The sequence below is a fragment of the Brachycentrus maculatus genome, unplaced genomic scaffold, assembly GCF_059751285.1.
Source record: "Brachycentrus maculatus isolate JH-2025_06_01 unplaced genomic scaffold, ASM5975128v1 h1tg000810l, whole genome shotgun sequence".
NCBI lineage: Eukaryota > Metazoa > Arthropoda > Insecta > Trichoptera > Brachycentridae > Brachycentrus > Brachycentrus maculatus.
In genome coordinates, this window is record NW_028281538.1 from 205343 (window position 1) to 228972 (window position 23630).

At 29.8% G+C, this 23630-nt stretch overlaps 1 protein-coding gene across 1 annotated transcript in view; it reads left to right on the plus strand.

Moving 5' to 3' along the window:
• Positions 1-23630, plus strand: part of LOC148300160 (uncharacterized) — a gene marked incomplete at its 3' end in the record, with an annotated part of 128450 nt that overhangs the window by 21673 nt on the left and 83147 nt on the right. The window contains exon 2 of the mRNA XM_088275171.1: positions 11401-11902. Within this exon, the coding sequence (XP_088131297.1) occupies positions 11731-11902 (172 nt within the window). The remainder of the gene's footprint in view (positions 1-11400; positions 11903-23630) is intronic.

The following is a 23630-nucleotide window of genomic DNA, read 5'->3' on the forward strand; positions in this document are numbered from 1 at the left end:
ATCTCCAATTACAGGAGTTATTTTCATATTATGTTTTGACATCTCATCAAAGATGAAGAAGAATATGGAAGTCTGGGCATTTACGGGGCTGACGACCGTCATCGGCTGGTTTAAGTGATCACTTTACACACGTGTAACATTCACCAAAATTCATTCATTTGGTGAATGTTACACGTGTGTAAAGTGATCACTTAAACCAGCCGATGACGGTCGTCAGCCCCGTAAATGCCCAGACTTCCATATTCTTCTTCATCTTTGATGAGATGTCAAAAAATAATATGAAATATTTCATCATAATGTTTTAATTTTATTGTCTTGAAGCACTAGATTGGCCCCGGAGACTAAATATAAAAATATTTTGTTCAATCTCTAATAGAGACGAAGTCTTTTTAGTTCGAAATGAAGCTCGAATTATTAAAACATATTTGTCATTATATCATACAACAGCTGGATTTTAAAATAACTTTGAAATGCAGTGTTTTCCTTCTTTTAATTAGAAAATATATGACTAGAATGCCTATCAAAGATTATTCGAAGCATCTTCGTTACAGAAAATTTACAACTCATAAATTGTAAAGGCAATTAAAAATAAATTGTTATTCATGTTATTTCCTGATTACTTTTTAACGAGTAGCTCAGGGAGATGGATTAGTTACAAAAGATCCCGAAATAATCCCGGAAAAAACAATTGAAACAATATTTATCTTCTTCATTCATTTACTACAAAAATAAATTAAATCTGTTACACGTGGCACAAATGGCATAATTGATTTAAATTACGAAGATAAGTAATTTATTGAAATTTAAATTAAATTAGCAAAATGTATCGCAGTAGAATGGTTGTTGAAAGTAAAATATTTGCATTCGCTATTTACTAACATTAACACAAATATAAACTGTATGATGGTAATAATAAGAAGCGAGATTTAAGAGAACGCAGAAAACAAATATAAACCTAAGTTTCTCCTTTCATAATATTTTAACAGAACCACAACCCGTGTTGTAAATTAACTCTGTCAAACTATTTTATTTCAATCGCCTGACAGAAATTTAATCTTATCGTATTTAATTAATTTAATAATAAGTCAAAGTCACTTAGTGGTATTTGTACATTTTATACTTAATTTTTACTTGAAATTATATAACGTGAGACGTATTTCGACACACTTATGATAACGCATAAAAATACATGTCACAATAGATTTTAATAAATAGTGGAATAGGGACCTCCAGAACGGTAGCCTAGCGTGCTGACCATTACACTACGGAGGCGGACAGAATAGTGGTATTTAACAAGTAAAAATCTAAATTTAAACCAACTGATTTTTTTAAACACGGTTCATACAAGTAAGGTCTTCCATATAGCTAGTAATGTGTAAATAACACTTTTATATATATTAAGCTATTAATCATTTCTGGAAGTCTAGGCACTTATAATAGCTTGCGACTTGGCATTGACTGACTTAAGTGAACACTTTATAAACTGTATAATGTTCAATATCTTCAATAAAGGAATCTTCCTTTCTTTTGAGAGGAGTATATATTGATATATCACCATCGATCGTCAAATGCAGTGCTTTAATACAATTTGAAAAAAATACGTTTAAAAAAAATTGTTAACATATTTTAAATATTTTTTTGATGAAACCTGCCAAGCCGCCCCGCCATCTTGTGTGTCTTGTCGTAAAAAATAAAAAGTATAATTATGCACAAACGTTTTAAAAAATAATATATAAAACTAATATAAATAACTATATAATTATCGTATATACAAATTAATATTTTTGAGTTGAGTTTCATTTAAATAGGCCAGTCGCTTTGTTTGTTCATTTGGAATTGCATTAATAAGCATTATCAACTATTCCTTAGAATCGTTAGGGTAGAGTTTTGGAGCTCTAAGCCTGTTGCGTTAGCCGCCATATAAGTTTTGTACATTTTCAACTTTATACTGAAAAAAGTACTATTTTATTAAAATTAAACACTTGAATAATCCACTTTATCGAGTTTTATTTTTATTTACGACTAGTTTCAAAAACGACAATTGTTTTCATCTTCTGGTACAAATTAAAACCACTAATTAAGTTGAGTTTTAATTTGTACCAGAAGATGAAAACAATTGTCGTTTTCGAAACTAGTCATAAATAAAAATAAAACTCGATAAAGTGGATTATTCAAGTGTGTAATTTTAATAAAATAGTCATGTTATTCTACAAAGTTAATGCCGAATCAATAAATAATATGAAAATAGTACTTACCAAACTTTAGGATAATTTATTCTCTACAACTTATGTCATTCTCTTTTTTCTCTTTTTGAAATATATTTTTTCGTTTACAGCTAAAATATAAATTTTGCTTAAAATCAACTTATAAATATTTTTTTAAAGTACTGTTCTTAATTATTGTAATTACGGTAGAAAGCGTTCAAGCTAAAAGTAATATATTTAGAATAGACTTTAAAGAACGCAAAAAATACAGCGTGATTTATTCATGATCATAATGAAAATACAACGGGGAGGAATTTGTGGCATTTTCATTACGAGGGTGGTACATTTACTTAAAACAAATGCATCCACCATTGCTGAGATAACCAGCATTTTATCGCCCTGAGTTATATTCTGGAAGTTGGACGCTAATTGGTGCAGGGAATACTTCGCTTAATGGTACGGAATATTTTTAGAATTGTACTACATGCATACCAAAATCTTAAGATACAACTGGAATAATTTGTGTTTTATCATACAAAAATACATGCATAAGGTATTCAAATATACCTAATGAAAGTTTTTATTTTTTTATTATCACTGCTTCAAAAAGTTAGTTGTGGTATACGCACTAAGTGCGTACGCCGCAATTCAACTAAAATCACTAGACCAATCTTTGAATTTATTTTTGACGTGCAGGAATTGAACTCACGACTTCAGTTTCGCAGTCAAGTGTCTGCACAACTATGCCATGTCACCAAATCTACTATGGAATATATATCGTTTTGTCGATAATATTCATATTTAAATTAATTTAATAAAATATTCAAATGAAATTAACAGTTTGACAAATATTGTCACAATTTTAATCATTTATTTAACCGCACGAAATAGGTTGGTAAACGAATAACTGAATTGTACATTTAACGTTAATATCGAATGATTCACCAAATAACGGTTAAAATGATACCAACCGTAAGTTGCAGACGACTATTAAATATTAAACTGTTTAAAAGACTTTACAGTTTTTTTTATAATATGAAATGAAATGAAAGATAACTTGACTACAGAAAAAATACATTTTACTCTTTTGTAGCTGTGAAGCGTGATTTGTTTCAATGCTGGATTCCAATCAGTATCCCTGAAATTTTACAAAACCAAAAATAAAATGTATCATGTCACATTTGCTGAATTCGATTTCAGCATGGGATTAATATTTCCAATGTTCGCATGTGGATGGAACAAAATGTGAATACTCTTTTATGAAATCCATATCGACTGAATTAAAATTAAAGACACATCCTTCGACAGTTTTTTTAAACTCTTTTCAACTGAGGACTTCAAAAAAGGTACAATAATACAATTAAAAAATGGTGTAATAATAGAATTTCTGAGAAATTAAGAGATAATAAGTAGGACATAATAGAGCCTTAATCAAGCTTGCCTCTTTTACAAGGCATCCGGTTTGCGCCATCCAGGACGACCACTGCTGACAATTCGTCGGCAGTTCTCATCAAAACTTCAGGATGCGGATCTGACTTGGGATGATGCAAAGGTGCTGGCAGCTGACAAAAAAGCCTGGAGACAGTTTGTGGACTCTATATGCTCCACGTAGAGAACAAATATGGTTAATTAAAAATAATGCTTTCGAAAAAATGAGGAATTCAATCAGTTCAAAACTCATTTGAACCAACATTTATTTAATACAACGTACCTCTTCTCTACCTATGCATTGCTATGGCTCAGTCTGGTTAAATAGAAAATAAAGAAAAAAGAAAGCAAATACTTTTTCTAGATCCTTGTAATAAATACGTATATATCGTGAGTATCTCGTATCATTTTTACCTCAGTTGAAACTATTAACAGCAACAAAAACATTTTTCAAATAAATAATTAATTTTAAATTTCACAGTCCAGCTATCAACCAAGTTATTTCCGTAAAATATCATATTGTGTTTCATAAACTTGCAAACATATTCTAACAATGGCGTACATACATTACAAGTAATTATGCTGGTATTAATGGTAATGTACGTTAACAAACCGGATTATGTGATAGACTCGTTATTCGGTTTGTATATTAACGTTGCTCGGTAATTACGCATAATTGTACGAACATTTTACAAAGACTATGATTTCAGGGCTGATTTAACCATTATTCTATCTAATTGGCACTTCCATGCAGTGAATTCCAACAACAGAAAAAATCATTGCTTGAAAATTATTTTTTACTAAATTTAAGCGCTTAAATATACAATTATTAAATGCACGATAATTCCTGCTACAAAAAGTTAATTAAAGGTAATTACGCATAATTGTGCTCATTTTTTTACAAATCATTTTTTTTTTCAAAAGTAACATTTTTGTTTTAACATTATTTACAAAAAGGCTTCAATTTCTTACTATTTCTGTGAGCCTGAGTGGCTCATTATTAAATATACGATAGGTATTAAATTGTGGTGGAAAGGGTTTGGGACATTCGTTTGAAAATACCATAACAAGGCGATCCAATTGTAATATTTTTTTTCGTTTGTGTTTCTTAATAATAAAATACAATTTATTAGAATTAAAAAAAAAGTTTAATTTAAACATTTAATACATAAATTAAACCCAGACTCTCTGACTCAAGAGTCCCCAAAACTAACTACGGGACCACAACCCGACACTTTTGGAGTTTTTTGGAGTTTAGAATGCCATAACAGCAAGGAAATGACGTGTTTAAATAAAAGTAAAAATTGACCACATGATCGAAGTTCAACCAGCTTTATATGAATGTTCAAAAAGCTGTGTTACAAACCTAAAGACGTCCTGGGGAAATATATTGAAATAATAATTCAAAAGTTATAATTTTTCATATTTTTAATCAATAATTGATTCGGCAATCACATTGCGGAAATATGGATTCATTTTAATTTTAGTTTTTCTTGATAAATACCAGTATTTATTAAAATCTATTGTGATACGTGTTTCGATGCACAGTTTCGGAAATAGTGGTATTTACCAAGTAAAACTTAAATTTTTAATCGGTTATTTTTGTTCCTTTGCATTTTTCATATTTTGTTTAACGTTTTTCTTAAAGGGTAAAATTGCAGTTTTTTTTTTATATAAAACATCTTATTTATTTTATGAAGATATTTTTTTTTTCAAATGAAAGAAATACGTATGTACATGGAAATATGTATTTTTCCTATTTGGTTACTTTATTTTATTCAAAGAAATTATTTCGTGCAAAATTATTAACGCAGCTTTAAAAATAAATGTTTTTACCTTACGACCTCCTCATTTGATTTTTAAATGTGTTTTGTACACCTTTGAGTTGAAAAGCTTGTATATTTAACCCCGAAAGCAAGACCCGCTTTCCACTGAACCGACCCGTATTAATTTAGAAGGACCACAGACGATTTCTCAGGTTCCCACAAAAATATGCTTTCCGAATTAGTGGCCTTAGCTTTATAGCTTTCATTTATCAAGAGGCTTCATTGAATCTTCCTCGAGTAGAAAACTGAGGAAAATGAGTATGGATAGAGAATCAATTTCAATTTAGGGGCCGGTTTTGGAATAAATCTTGCCTTAACGAGAGATTGAAAATGAAAATACAAGAAATATATTTTACGGACAGTACTATATTGGAGATAATTTTCCAATAGAAGTCAAGAATATTCATATTTTTTACATATTTTAAAATCATACTTATTTATATCTTAGTATTATCGATAAAATTCAGAAAGGTGTGTTGAGATGGTTTGGACATGCGAAAAGGACGTTAAAACAAATTATGAGGCGAATGTAGTTGGAAAAAAGAGCAGAGAAAGACCGAGAGAAACTTGGCACGATCAGATGTGTTTTACTTCTGACAATACATGAAAGCGGTCAGGTTAGGACACAAAATAATCGGCGGGCAAGTATAAGGAGATGCTGGAGCGTGGAAGAGTTTGCAAGGACTGAGTGTCGTGGCGTTCTATTCTCTCTGCCTACCCCTGCGGATAAGCGGTGTGATGGTAGTTAGTAAGTTAGTCTACTTATTTTTTACTCGCTGTACCCAGCCTCGCTTTACTGTGGCTTCGTATGCAAGTATTATGATACAGTAAGCAATAATGATTTTTTGAGATTCCGAATTGATTTTTATTCAACTGAAGCTATCCATCTTTATTTTGAATAATTATTTTAGTATATATTTTTACACATGTTTTATATATTACGTGAAACATCGCTCACTCCTTTCAACAACGTCAAGATCTGTTGCACTGTAAAAAGTTCAATAAGTGGCTTGATATTTAAAAACGATCTCCTGAAAAATCAAGTTTTTTGATATATATGACGTTGTTGAAAGCAGTGAGCGACATGTGAACCGTATTAATGATGAGTTGAGTATACCTTCACCTTCCTGTACAAATATGTAATACAAAAACTATACATAAGACATTCATTAGTCAGTTGCGACGAATTAATATCAAAATTGTCAAGTTATTTTTCAGGCTTCATTTTATTTTTTACTCAAAATACAATAAAGCTTGCAACAATGGCCTACAGTGCACAGTACTTGGTGTACCGATAAATAACTTACCCGTCTGAATTCATGTTCAATTATAACGGTTGCCGAACGTAGTTACGGTAACCATTGTGTTTTCTGAACGACTCTTGTGGTTTTTGATATACAATATCACAGTGCCGATTTTTTTAGCGTAACAAATAACTTTTTTTAAAGCTGTTGTGTGTCGATACCGATAACCAATGTTTTGCAATGGCTCAATTTTGTAAAAAAAAATTTTTAAATAACGGGCTTGTAAATCTAATTAAATTAATTGAATTTTTCTATTTAATTATAATTTTATAACGCTCAGTCATAAAAAAATAATCCGTATTAATAAAATAATAAACTATATCCAAATGCTGATTTTTTTATGGGACGAAAAAACTTCTCATGAACAAAACAGTTGCACAATCTTTGTTTTTTTTTCAGAAATATATATTTTTTTTCTTATTTTAGAAATAAATTCCATGGAGTCTTCATAGAGAGGTGGAATACTAATTTTTAGAATACTCAATCGACATAAATTGAACGCTTTTATGTTTTCTGTATAATGCTATGCATAAAACAAATTCATATTTTTACTGCATATTTTTTTTATATCGTTATTTATGGAAGTCAGTATCGTTTAAATTTTTAGTTAAATCTAAAAAAAATGCATCTTTATGATAATTCGATGAAATTATTTCTTCAACTGCTTAAATTATTATTTTTTATAAGTTCAAATAAGTTGTAACGTATGTGCAGACGAAAGGAAATTACTTCATCCAACATTCTCGAACATTCTAAACGCGTAAAGCCCGACACAAAGTGATGGCTAAATTGTCGTACAGTGCAGATAAATCGCAATTTTCGCAGAACTCTAGCAAAAGTTTCGACTCTTTGAAATGTTTCTACTTAAAATTTTTGCTTTGCTTGGTATTCCATTAGTGCTATAAAAAAAACAACCCAATTCTTCTTTCAGCGAACGATTTCTAATCTTTCTTTCATATAACTGTACTGTCGCGTCCTCGAAATAATTTGATCATTGACCCACATATAAATGTATTATCCTACCGACTCGTTCTTGTTATTGAATAATATCCTCAAAGTATTTTATTTCTTGCTCTGTTTGTAAATCAATTCCGAAATTTCCTTTTTTTCTTTCTTGAAAACATAAACACGTTCTTTTGTAGTTTATTTTTGTATTTATTTATTTTTAATTATGATAAATAATAACGAAAAATACAATCCCACTATTGTTAATTATCTTTTTTCAAATATTTGTTACAAAACTCCAAGTATTTTTTTATGTTTGAATGCAACGCTGTCAGTATCAAATAATTTAAATTTGACCAACGTAATATCATTCTTCTTATAAATATACATACAATAATCATTAACACTCTTTTCAAATGGAATTTTCTAATTAATTTTATTTATGTTACGATGTATAATTTCTTAGTAATGAAATATATTCACGTTTTAAAGAAAGAGTTTACAAATCGTAAAATATTTTTAATTTGAACTTACATAGAAGCGATTTTCTTTTTTTTCTCATTAGTCGTGACACGATTGAGATATTTTTTATTAATGATCGTAGGAAGTTCAAAGTTCTTTTTTTAAAATAAGCCACTCGAGTTTAAGACTAACTGTGTTTTCTCCATCAGTTTAAGTAATTGATACGAATCTGTATGCATCGTGAAATGCGTAGCATAAAAGCTACTGGGAATTTATATGAGCCTCTACAGTAACTAAAATCTACAAATTAATAAAATTTGAACAAATTTACCCCTTTTGTTACTTATAAAACAGTTTACTATTAATTATGTTTTAGTTTACATTTAGACCTGAGGTTGGAAGCTTAGCTTCCAAAACTAGTAGTTATAAATAAACTCAAGTGGTATAAAAACAAGTGTTTTCTTTAATAACTTGAACTAGTTTCGTTGATGAAAACTTTGTTTTTGAAAAAAAAACTAAATATATATCTAGTCACTTAAATATAGCATATATACTAAAAAATATTGCTATTTAAGAATGTTTTTATATTTTTTCCTTAAGTTGTACAGAAGAAACTGAGTTTTTTCACACTTTTCTAAATTTCGAAGGCTTATTTTTATGTTTTTTGAAATGTGTAACGAACTATGTAAAATAACGGACTTGTAAAACTAAAAAAAAATATAATATTCAGTCAGTAAATTTTTAGGAAATTTGGTAATTTACAGGCCATACGATCTATCATAGGCTGGTTAAATGATCGCTTAACTCATATATAGCATTCACCATTCTACACATGATTGATAACCACACTACTCAAATTTCAAGTGAACAAGTACTTGGACACACTCCAAATTTTGTGAATATATTCGACACCAAAACTGTAATAATAATGATCATAGTACGACAATGTGCTGGTCTCGGCGGATGCGCCTTTCCAACGTCGATTTATAAATTTATATCTCCGCAGTTAATCATTACTTAGTGAGGGAGAATTTATTATAATAAATGCCACATCTCCCACGCTCAAAAAAGGTACGGCTGTCTATTCTATTTTCGATCAGTCGCGTGTCGCCGGAATTTCAAAATTAGTTTGAAATTCAAGCGTCAGAACCATCTGCCACTCTTCTTTGCACGAAAAAAGTTTACTCCATTGGTAGAAGCATCTTCCAGAATTAAAAATCTTTTTTTTTATATTTCCAATAAAAAGTTTTCGGAAAGGTTTATTTAATTTTGCAGACCATTTCCTTAATAAAAACTTTCGGGGAATATATTATCTGCCTGTCAGTATTAACTCGGAATGAAAGGATACCCACGTTACATTAGTAGGTAGTTTCGTTTAAATTTCACAAAATCACGTCCAAAGTTTCAACTTTTAATTTCGTTCTTCGCCTTTCTTTCCTTTAGGGTTAATTTTAACAAAAACACGTTATTCTATTGGTTTGTCCCGTAGTGATATCCCGTTATATTTTACCAAAGTAATTTCGAAGGACTCGTACACATTAGCTTCTAGTTCTACGCTACATAAACTAGCATGAATACGGGTATATTTTTCTCTTTTTCCTACTGACTATTTCTCCTCAATATAATTTCACATATTGCACTCATCTTTCTCCCTTAGACCATTTGAATCGGTATTCCTTCAAATATATTCCACTCCTAAATGCAAGAATCCGGAGATCAGGGCTGATCACCTTGCCTATGTATAATTAAGGATAAAGGTAACACAGCGATGATTTTATGGGATATTAAGGAACCGATACTACGAATATCTATCCGAGCAAAGAGAAATAAAAAAAGTTTTTTTTCAAAAGAGAAATATTTGCGTTTTTAATATTCACACAAATATTTCTATTTCATACTATTTCTGTGAGCCTAAGCGGCTCATTATTGAAAATAGGTATCAAATTATGGTAGAGTGGGTTCGAACCGAGAAACTCCGACTTAAGAGTCCGCGACACTAACCACGGGACAACAACTTTATTTGTAAAAGGTATTTATTTGGGAAAGGTATTTGCAACCATTATTGACTTCTTTAAAGTTTTTTCGCCTCCGTAGTGGTTAGCACATTTAAGTGCCATATTAGGGGTCCTGGGTCCGGGATTTTTATGGGGGATATTTACAAATATAAGTGTTTTTCACTATTAAATTAGTTCTATACTACCATGGACAAGCACCCGAAGAAGCACCGAAAACTGACCAACATGCTTTCATTTCTTCAAAAAATCTAAATAACATTCCATCATTTTTAACTTAAGTTTTACTGGGCTGACGACCGTCATAGGCTGGTTTAAGTGATCACTTTAAGAGTTTCTGCTTAATAAAATTGGTTCGTATATATATATATATATATATATATATATATATATATATATATATATATATATATATATATATATATATATATATATATATATATATATATATATATATATATATATATATATATATATATATATATATATATATATATATATATATATATATATATATATATATATATATATATATATATATATATATATATATATATATATATATATATATATATATATATATATATATATATATATATATATATATATATATATATATATATATATATATATATATATATATATATATATATATATATATAGAATTTCCAAGAATTTGAGTAGTGTGGTTGTCAATAATAGGTAGAATTGGTGAATGTTAGACGTGTGTTAAGTTTTACTAATTACATACCACTATTTCTTAAAATCCATTGTGACACGTGTTTCGATGCATTCCGCATCAATTTATGATATTTAAAAATGAAGCGTTTTGCATTGAGACACTACCACACACACTATTATATACACTATTGGGGCCAGGTCAGTAGTAGAAGTGTATGAAAAAATATCCTATCAAATCCTATTAAAGAAGCGTTAAATATGTAGCATTGTTATTCCATATTTAACATTACAAAAAAATGCTTAAGTTTTAATTTGATTTATTGTGTTACTCAAACTATCGACTTAAAAATGTGTACATGAGCTTCGTGTATAGCAAACTAAATTATTTTGAAAGCATGCATTGCATAAAATTGTATTTTTAAAATATAAACATAACGTATGAAAAAAGATGACAAATCGATAAAATGACAATATTTATTTTCACCAAATTTATTTTCCAATAAATATTTTAATTCATTTCATATTTTTTTCTTTTCAGATTACCTGTGCAATGTGAACCCAACCGTGTTGAAAAAAACTGAAATAACGTTTTTTTTTCTTCTTCGGAGTGTTGAAAATCGCCTGAAATTTCATTGTCAAAATAATAAGTTTAAAATATTAAGTGAAATTTTCGAGAAAGGTAAGATCGATAGGGACAGTGATCCGAAAAAATTGAGACATTTAAATTCATAAACAGTGCTTTGACGTTTTGTTCCTTTTTTAATAATAATGGTTTAATGGCATTTTAAAAGTACCGGTCTGCCATTTAGCGTGTCGTGCTTGGCGACAACACCCTTCCCGATATGGATCATTAGGTTGTGACGTCACCATGATAGGGGAGGGTTCCATTAGTCCACGTGTCTCGGCTCTAAAGTCCCGGCCGAAAAACTGCAAAATGTTCTGCGCCAGACCGAGATTGAAGAGGATGCTGGGATTTATCTGGATTATCGAACTGTTTCTGTGCTATGCAAGAGGCGGACTTTTTGTCCACTGCGCTAATGGTAAGTCTCTTCTTTGTCTGTGTCTTTATCTTCGTTTTTTCATAATCAATTGTCTTTTGCAAACTTTTTATTTGTCTATACATTGTACGTTGCACTTTTCAGTAGACTACACAAAACGAAAAGTATGCTCGATCAGTTCTTTTAATGTAAAAACTGTACTAGATATACACCTAAAATAAATAAATAAATGTATCGGTTAGTCATTATTTCATTGATTAAACAAAAATGAAGAAGAATATGGGAATTTGTTAAATATCAGTCGAATGGTTGAATCGAAAAGAAATAAAAAGCTCACATTTTAATGATGTCTGATTTCACAATGATTGTTTGCAAAAACCAACGAAAATATTAAAAATATATGAAAAATCAATGCAAACAAGTGATATCAGCTTTCAACAAGCATGCTGTCAGCCATGAGTCATGTTAAGTATTAATTACGTTCAATGGAGCTGTCATTACGGTAAAAAAAAAGTGATCTCCTTTCATAGGTGACGAACAATTACATTTTATTGATAAAGATAAATAAAAACACGATCGTATTCGAATGCAACGTTGTGTCAAAATTTCTAAGCAATCAGTGAATGAACAAAGGAGATTTTATATTTAAACCGAACATTTATATTTTTTCTAAGGTAGATGTATAATTTTAAGAATAAAATATTAATTACTTTATCCCTCAAAATAACATACTTTCAATCAATCCAAAATATTTTTAAAAGCTCTTTTAATCCGCCATAAAACCAAAAATTGAAAGCAGTCTGATAAAGTACATTGTTTCCGTGTTAATATACTTTGGATCTAAAAAAAAAATCATTGATTTTTTTTAATGTGTATTTTCTTATATTATTTATTTATAGATTTGAGTTTAATTTGTAGAACTTCATTTTAATTAACGTATTAAATGATAAATCAAACGCTGATTTTTTGAATCTTCAATGTTGTATTTAATTGTTGAAAAAACAGATAAAAATAAATTTTGTGACAATTGTTTCGCCCAGTTATGACATTTTTTAAACGAATGTAAAGATTACCTTTGTTATATTTTCTTAAACTTTCACATTTAAATTCTTCCAAATATAATTAACCGTCAAAAAATAATCGGTTAATTTCGTAAAATCGCATTTACTCACCCACCCACACTAATATCGTAAGCAACTTTTCTTTTTGAGAAACTCGTAATAAAAAGTTTTAAATTCGGGAATAAACAAATGTGGGAATTCAGGGTCTTTAAAAACGAGTTAAAACTTGACTTGGAATCTTAACCCCGAGCTTTCAGTGGGAAATTAACTTTAACACCGCGTGATATACGAGAAGATAAGTACCTTACTTACACTTGTATGCGTGTAATAAAAAATACCATCTGTTAAAATACTCGGAGAACTAGGGTGTGGGATCAAATTTACATTAAAAAGGAGTCGGGTGAGGCGTTAAATGTATGTTCGGCGGAGAACTTTAAGATCTTTTAGAATATGATCTTTCGTGAGATTATAGATTGGTCTTCAACACCTCAGCGCGTCAGAATTCAAATACATAGACAATGAAAGTATATCCAAGTAATTTGTTGAATGTTTTTCGCAGATACTTTGTGGCACACTTTGTAAACTTTATAAAAAAATATACCATACACTGTTTTTGGGTGATTCCATTCGTAGCTCACAAGTTGTCATTTGGAGTTGACGTATTTGCAATGCACAATAAACAACAACATTTAGGAGTATTTTTCCCGTTTTTTTAAATCATATTTTCATATTGTGTACGAAGTGCTTGGAAGTTTTTGGTATCGTAAGGGAAGGGTAATTAACTTTAACTTAAATATGAGTATTTCAATGTTTTAGAATTTAGTACATAAACCCTGATGATTACAAGGTTCTTGTCGAAACCGGTTGGATAATGCGTACCAATAAAAAGAGGTTAAAACAAAGTGGTTTTATTTTTAAAATGTTTGTTTATACTTCAATAATTTCGAAATAATTGATAATTTTGCATTTTTTTAACAGATTTTTTCAAAATATTAAATAAAGTAGCAAAAAAAATATTTTGAATTTCTGAAATTTCTTCCAAACTGATATGTACTATTATACATACATGTTTTTGCTAGATTAATCTTTCTTGATTATATATTTCAAAATATGTATTCAAATATTAATTATATTTTGTCATCTCAACAAAGATGAAGTCATGATTATGAAACATAAAACATTACGAAATGATGAAAGTTTGGGTAATCAAAGGGCTTATGATCTGTCATAGGCTGGAAAAGTAATCACTTGACACACGTGCAACATTCACTAATTCTACCCATGATTTACAATAACATTTCTCTTTTTTATATTTTAACTAGAATAAGTGAATGTTGCACTATGTAAAGTGATAACTTAATCAGCCTGCGACAGGTCAAATCTCAACATTGATGAAGAAGGTAAGTCTGGGCATTTACATATGACCGTTTAAACCAGCCTATGACGGTCAAAAGCCCTGTAAATGCCCACATTTCCATATTCTTCTTCACCTTTGTTGAGATCTCAAAAAAATGTTTTTGTTTTTGTTAATCGTATTTTTTGATGTAACACACATTTAAAAATAGGTAGTCCCAATGTGTGGATAAGAATTGTCACCCTTGTGGGTGAAGGCTCGCAAAACTTTTCTCTCTTATTCATTAATTTTTCGTATGACAGTGCGATAACAAAATGGCTATTTATTACATCCAAAATGCTGTTTCATACACTTGTGACAATTATTATGAAATTCCCAAACGCTTTCCAAACTGACAATTGTCATTTAAATTGGACAGCTCCAGAACTAATCCGGGACAAAATCTAAAACACCCACAGCTGGGGCAATATGGAGTACTAAAATCTCATTTATTTTTAATGTACAATACCGACAGAGGCAGATTTAGGAGAAGTGCTCTGGTTAATAAAGAATTTTGACGGAAGATTCTCAGCCCATATAATTTATTTATTTGGCGGACGCCGATTGAAAAATGCCCTAAACGAAATACACCAACCAAAATAAATAATTATATCGATTATAATTTTTAAAAATCTTTTTTAAAATAATTTTAAATACAAATTTTATTGGGTAAAAACCACTATTATTTAAAATCTACTGTGACACGTATTATATCGTGTCACAGTAGATTTTAAATATTCATTTCGTATCATTTTACGGTGTTTAAAAGTGATGCGGAATACATCTACGTATTACAATGGATTTTAAGGAACAGTGATATTAACAGTGAAATTGTTTCTTCCTTTCAAAATGATATACATATATTATTCTTCTTATACATAGTATTCCACTTCACTTATTTTCGTTAGTACTTTATCTTATTCTTATAAAAATTAAAACCGTAAATGTGGAATAAATCAAAACACGTATCGCAATATATTTTGGAAAAAAATGGTATTTTACAGGTAAAACTTAAATCTAAAATGGATAGATTTTACCACAAAGTGACTGCCAAATCAATTAATGAAATTCAAAGTTTTAATTTAATTTCAGCAACCAAGAGTTGACAATTTGTATGTAACATTTGTCGAAGTCATTTCCGAAGTAAAATACTTACACCTTTTCCTTATATTAAAAAAATCCTTTGTGCTTAAAAAATACAGCCTTTCATCACAAAAAGGATGTGCAATAAAAACATTTTTATGTCAAAATTGATATTGAATTTTACCCTCTATGATATTGGTGGTATTGGGAAGTTGATGTTTTATCTACACGGTGAAGATAACTTTTACTTCACTTCTGGAGTTTTTTTCTTATGAATTTCAGATCTTTGAACCGTCTGTTCGTATTGTCAGAAGTAAAAGTAAGTTGAAAAAATATGAATATTTATTTTTACCGCATAGAAGTAAATACAAACTTATCTTTACTGTGTAGTTAAACCGTGAACTTTTATATGAAGTCCCAGTTCAGGTTTGTGTATAAAAAACAAATATACAGACTTTTAAGAAATCAAAGTCATGTGGATATTCTACCAAACTATTTTATGCATTTGTGAATTGGTCACTTAAATTAAAAGGATTATTAAAATGTTGTCGAGTTGTGGTCCCGTGGTTAGTGTCGCACACTCTGAGGTCAGGGTTTCTCGGTTTGAACCCTTTCTACCACAATTTGATCACTATTTCTAATAATGAGCCGTTGAGGCTCACAGAAATAGTATAAAATTGAAATATTTGTGTTAATAATGAAAACAAAAGTATTTATCTTTTTAGATAAATAAATAAAATTTAAAAAAATCTAATACAGAACATCTGTAGTTCTCGAATCCAGTCGCGTTTACATTGAATAAAAATCAAATATAATATAAAAATACAAAAAAAACTTTAAAAAAAATTTTTGACCTTAATAATTATTTTGTTTTAATGATTGAAAAAAAACCTGTCTTTTTTATTTAAAAATATTTTTGTTCACTATGTGTTTAAAAATATTGATGCATTTATTGAGAAAATTCTTCATCAAAAATAATTTCAGAAATCGGTCAGAGACAAGAGATGTGTATGTAAATTTAAAAATTGGATCGTTTAGTGAACACGACTCCCCATTGAGAATGCAGGACTTAAGAACATAAATTATAAGATAATCTCCTTCATTCGGTCCTGTTCTCACACAAGCTAACAATAGGGGTGTGAAGGTTTTATTTATTTTTATATCAAAGACAGACGCATACAATACAAAGGTGTAATTTATATGGCAACAATGGGGAGATCTCTAGAGACGAATTAATGGTACAATAGGGGATGCTTGCGACACAGGGGATGATGGGGGTGGATGTGTTCACAAAAGGTAAAGGGGAATATTTTATCATACATCAAAAGTGTTGCACTTTGTCATATAAAGCTACGAGTAATTTTATCCTGTCGTAGGAATTCAATCATTTCATTACTATTTTAGTATAATAAAATAAAAGTACAAAAATATTGCAATTACACATACATTTTTGAAAGATCACAAGTACTTGGATATTAGGAATATAATTTGATTTTTAAATGATTTATTGAGCAAAACTGCAAACGAGTTTTAAACAAATGAGAACTTTTATGTTTTTAATTTTTAGCTGTATGTTTTTATGTTATTAATAACTAGTTCTCAGTCAGATTTACCGTAGAAAGGGGCTACTTGAATTTTGATATGTAACTTAAGCCCAGAACAACAAAAAAAGATCGTGGTATCGATCGAAGTATCGTGACAATAAGTGTCACCTGTCAGGGAAACAATGAATCATGTCGATACGTTCATTATTGTAGACCAATTACAGATTTTTTTTTGTACTGGGCGCAAGTAACACATAAGTTCAAGTAGCTCCGTTTTACGGAACTATTGAATTTTGAAATTTATCGTGTTGTATTTATAAGTATTACAAAGTTGAGGTATTTTATTTCACATGAGGTATTTTTTATTAAATTATTAAAAAAAATGTAATAAACAAATTTATCCCTAATTTGAAAGAGACTTTCTCGTATATGTTTATACATGTATGTGTGTGCATTCTTACTAAATACATATCATTTACAGAATAGTTTTTTTAAGGACAATTTTTCATTAAAGTAAGGTTAGAATAATAATTTAATGAATTGATTGATTGATAATACATTTCTTTTTAAAATAGTGGTATTTACCAAGTAAAACATGTTTTGTAACTTCATACAATCTTTAATAATTTCGTATTCTCGTTTGAAACTGCAATAAAACATGTTAAATAGATTATGTATTAAATAATAAATCACACACTGATTTTTATGTTGGACATTTGTTTTAAAATGCCATAACTAGGCGAAACAATTGTCACAAAATTATTTTTCATTTGTTTTTAACAATAAAATACAATTTGATAGACTCAAAAATCAGTGTTTGATTTAACATTGAACACATAAATTCAAATGGAGTTCTACAAATTATACGCCAAATCTATAAAAAAAAAATATATATTTGAGGCACTAACTTTGTTATTTTCCATTTTATAATTTAAATGTAACTTTGTCTTAAATTAATATAAATATTTTATTGAAGCTCAATTATAATGTAAAAGAAGCGGTTAACTTCGAAACCGGTAGACATTATAATGAAGTTTAAATAAAATATTTATAGTGATTTTAAAACAAAGTTACAATTTAATTATAAAATAAAAGTTAAATAGTATTAAATTTTTAACAGTCGAAACGAAAAATGAAAGCCTTTAAGGACATATTACATCGGGAGATATTTATAGGTACGATGATCCCGTTTTATCGGTCGAGATATTTCATTTCCATTCCATTTTTCCATTTTTTTCGCAAAATGCATAAGCAATAAATTACGCCCTCCCTCGCTGTCACAACTTGCCCCGGCCTACCCTATAAATTGATGACGCATGCTCGCCACAAGAGACGTGATGTGTATTGTACCGACTCTCACCTCTGGTACTGCAATTGGCGATTCCCAACTCCCATCACTACCGATACTAAAATGGAACCAATTAACCAAATAATTCCCGTTTCCGAAATGGATATGGACCAAAATGATTGCCGATCATAAAGCGGGTGATTTTTATTACTGTGACGCGACGTGAGTACCGCGGCATAGCATTTTATAAACAGGATTACGTCATATAGATTGATTTTATTGACGAAGAAAATATCTCGAAATATAAATAAATATTGACATTGACATTTTCAATAGCGGAAAATCTGTGTTGAAAAGTCGAATGGTGAGCATATTGTCCTCTCAGAATTATTAAAAACTATGCTTCTCTGCATTGTACGTATGTCCTTACTAGAATCCACAACACACACACACACACACACACACACACACACACACACACACACACACACACACACACACACACACACACACACACACACACACACACACACACACACACACACACACACACACACACACACACACACACACACACACACACACACACACACACACACACACACTCTTACACACTTCACACATTCACATTTTCTCTCATAAATACGTATTCATTTGCTAGATTTACACTAAATATTTTGTACTAATCTATGTTTCTGTGGTTAACTATAATTGGCTTGTTTAATGTATTTCTTTTTAATGTTTTATTTTACATATGTTTCATGTTGAAAATCAAAATGTTATAAAGACAAAAAACAGGAATTGAAAACCATAATATAAACTTTTTAAAATCGATTATATTTTAAATTTGAGCTTTATATAAATTTTGTTTTAGAAATAAAAACCATTGTACCAGTATAATTGATTATTATTTTCAATACAATTAATCGTCATTGCGTTTGATACAAAATTTATTTTTAATTAACAATTATTTGAACTTAATTATCCACGTATCAATTCACTGGTGCGCTCAATATCGATCGAACACATTTACGAGAACCAATCACAAAATAATGTTTATTAGATTAAATTGATAAGTTAATTGAATATATCAGAATAATGTTATAATCTTCAATATTTTGTTAATCATAACACCTTTAAAACAAAGATTTCAATTAAAAACAATGTTTTTAATAAAAAACTATTAAATTTTATAAATTATATTAAACGTTAACGAAAAACAATATTAAAAGTTGTGTCGGGTTGTGGTCTCGTGGTTACCACAAACTAACCACAAAGTCATGACTAACCACTAACAAACTAACTAACTAACCATCACGCCGCTTCCTCGCAGGGGTAGGCAGAGAGAAAAGAGCGCCACACCACTCTGTCCTTGCAAACATTCTTCGCCTTTTCCACGTTCATGCATCATCTCATACATACTCGCTGATTGTTACGACTCCTAACCTGACCACTTTCAAATATTTGGCATACCTGATAGTGCCATGTTTTTTTCGGTCTTCCTCTGCTTCTTTTCCCGCTAACATTCGCCTCATAAATTTGTTTTACCGTTTTTTCCTCACTAATTCGTTCTATATGTCCAAACCATCTCAACACACCTTTCTTAATTTTACCGATAATGCTTATCTCAGCTTTGCATTCCTTCCTTATTTCACTATTCGTACATCTATCATACATCGTTTTGTCGCACATTCTTCTGAGAGATCGCATTTCGACTGCATTCAGTAGAAAGACTAACCACAAAGCTAATTATTTAAATATTAATAGTATTGAGAATAACATAAATATAGCATAAGTGGTAAAAAACAAGTTCTTATTTAATTTTTTTACCATGTCATACAAAGTACAGGGCAAATAAAATTTGGCAACATTTTCCATCAAACAATGTGGTACATTTCACCCCAGCTGACGGTACTCCAAGATTTTCTTTTAATGGATCAGCCATAAGACTCGTGAGCGCTACACATCACCCGACGGTGCACAGATGGGATTCTAGGCAACACTTAAGGGAAGGAATAATAATTGGCTTTAAAGTTTCTGTTTACGTATTAACTCCTAACACCGTACCCACCTTATCTCACTCCATACTTTGTAAATTATTCAGAGCTTTTGTATACCTGATTCTTAAATAAGTGATAATTTTATAAATAGAACTGAAGCTGAGAGGGACGAGATTGATAAATGAAAAATATAATTTACTTTGCATAATTTATATATTTTGTCCGCCTCCATAGTGTAATGGTCAGCACGCTCGGCTACCGTTCTGGAGATCCCGGGTTCGATTCCCAAGGGGGGTAAAATAAATATAAGTGATTTTTTCACTGTCATATTTATTCAATATCACCCTGGACTGGTACCTGAAGCGGAGGGCTGATCACCTTTCCTTCATGTGTAAACTACCAAGATAACACTGCGTTTATATGACGCAGTGCCCTATGCACCATTGGGGTGCGGATAAGGGTTTTATTTTTTTATATTTATATAATTTATATGGTAAATTTTACTGAAATATAACGTCATATTTAGCTTTTTATGCGTAGTTAAATTTTTTTTCTACTTTTGGGCATAAGTAAAATATATATACATACCTACTAAAGGAATCAATTTATTGGGTTTAAAAATGATGCAGAATGCATCGAAACACGTGTCACAATAGATTTTAAGACATATTGATATTTACCAAGTAAAACTTAAATTTATATTGAACCTAATCTACATTTAAAAATTTCGATTTACTTGACAAAACTTATTTTACTTCCTTTTTTTCTTCTTACTTAAACAGTTTGTATGTTATTTATTGTCTCAGCATTCACTATGTGGTGAGGCATGATGAAATTTATAGTAAAACACTTGTTTTAAACACTTCAGTACTGCATATTGTGACGACTAGTTTTGGAAGTTACAAATGCTTCCATCTACTTCAGTTTACATTTAAACCAGAAGATGGAAGCTGTAGCTTCCAAAACTAGTCCCAACTATATAACACTCAAATGGTAAAAAAAAAATATTTGTAATCTAACCATTTTTCAAACCCAATAGCGCTTAAAGCACTACATAGTAGTAAAGCTGTGTTATGTTGACGATGAATGTTTCGTCATGGATTTAGCTTAGTGAGGTTTTCTTTGGAAAATAACATCATTTTGTAAAAGGTAAAAAATAAATAAAAAAAACTGTAATTTGACAGTGGTTTGAAAACGTTTACAAAGCGAAAAAACTGTCATAATTTTTTGTGTGTTTTAATAGTAAAATACAATTTTTTTTACTGTAAAAAATCAGCGTTTGAGTTTAAAATTTATTTTGGAAAAATAAAATAAAATTTGAAATAATTAGTATTTTTACCTTATATATTAAACATGGGACCTTCAGAATTGTTCCTAAACTGAGGAAGATACTACAAAGGTGGAAAAATTTGCCATACATATTTTAGAAATATTATGTTATTTATTGATTCGGCATTAACTTTGTGGAATGACATGTTGATTTTTTTTAAATTAAACACTTGAATATACCACTTCAATGAGTTTTATTTATAAATACGACTAGTTTCGACAACTTACAGATGGTTTTATCTTCTGTTACAAATTAAAACTTAATTAATTTGTACCAGAAGATGAAAAAATCTGTAAGTTTTCGAAACTACTCGTTTTTATAAATAAAACTCATTAAAGTGGTATATTCATGTGTTTAATTAAAAAATAATAATTATAAATATTACGTTTATATTAATATTTGAATATATGAATCTTTCTGATAACTTTTTTTATGTTTTCATAACACTAACGCACCTCCTGAATCGAAAACTTCATAAAGTCACTTATCTCGGATAGGCGTTGAGTGCTTGGATACCCAAATTGCCAAGAAAGTGGATGATTTCCAACAGGCTGGCTTTTTAAACTCAACTTAGTAGAAAGTTTCACGTTGCACGCATGAAAAAAAGCAAAAAACGTACTTGGGAAACTCCAAGGAGAAAAGTGTATCAAAGTAATTAGTAAGCTCAAAATGGCGTTTGTTTGTCTGTAAGCCATTTGTGCATAGTTAAGGAACCGAGCTACCAACGATAATTGAAAATTTATAAGGGGTGAGTTAAGTGTTTTTGCCCATTGTGAAGAATTTGCATAATGCTTTGTTAATAGATTTATCCAAAGACGTTGACTTTAAAGACAATAAAATACAGGGCCCTTTATTTCCACAAAAGTTGGGATCTTTAAGTTAATCTGAGCAGTGTAAACCTCAACATAAAAATAAAAGGATTATAACACTTAGAAATGAATTATTTCTGCTGTAAAACGTTAATTCAAATGATTTATTTAAAAAAATCATTGAGAATAAACCATCTTTATAACGTTTACAACATTTTGCGCCTGTCCAAATATTTGTTCACAAATTTGGATTTTCTTACCATAGGAATTATTTTTCACATTTTTGACATCTCAACATAGATGAAGAAGAATATGGAAACGTGGGTATTTAAAGGGCTTACGACCAATCATAGGCTGGTTAAATGATCACTACACGTGACATTGACCAATTCTACTCATTATTGACAACCACACTACTCAAATTTTTTGGAGCTCCTAAATATATTGATCAATCTCGTAACACAGTACATATAAGTTCACATAACCTGCCTATGACCGGCCCTGAGCCTAGTAAATGCCCAGATTTCAGAATTCATCTCCATTTATGCTGAGATGTTAAAATGTTAAATATTGCAATTATTGGATAATGTGTATTTTATAAACAAAACATTTTGTTTCTGCCTTTTGCGATGTATTTTTAAAGTATTTACCCCATCGTTTATATTATATTATTTATATACTTAAGTATATAAATATAATCAATATGTATAAAACTGCTCTTCCATGTGTGCGAGAAATGCTGTTTGGTATTATACTTATATATTATCGAATAACTACCCAAAAAAAGATTATCTAAAATTAGATACATAAGCATGTAAGAAGACCAAAAATACAGAAAAATTTGATCTCTTTGAAACGGATTTCTCCAGTCATACGAATAAAATCATAAATCGTTTCGAAATGGAATTTTAAAAACGATTTATGGCTAACCAAATACAGTAAAAAAGAAAGAAAATATTTGTTTGCCGATCTTTCCCGCTTATATTTATACAACGATCCCGTAAAAACAGGATACGTTAAAAATACGATTTTAGTACCATAATCCTAAAAAAATATTTAAAAATGCAAGCATCAAATATTGCTGACTTTACATTACAAGGCGATATATCAAATATCCTGCACTTTCATCTTTGTAATTTAATCGTCACTTCTAGTGTTCAGTACACTTCTCAATTTCAAGTGTATTTCTATACAACTAATGCGCCCTAAAAATCTCCCCTATGCTTTTTCATCCCTTCCCCATGTGTCATATAAATCTGTTT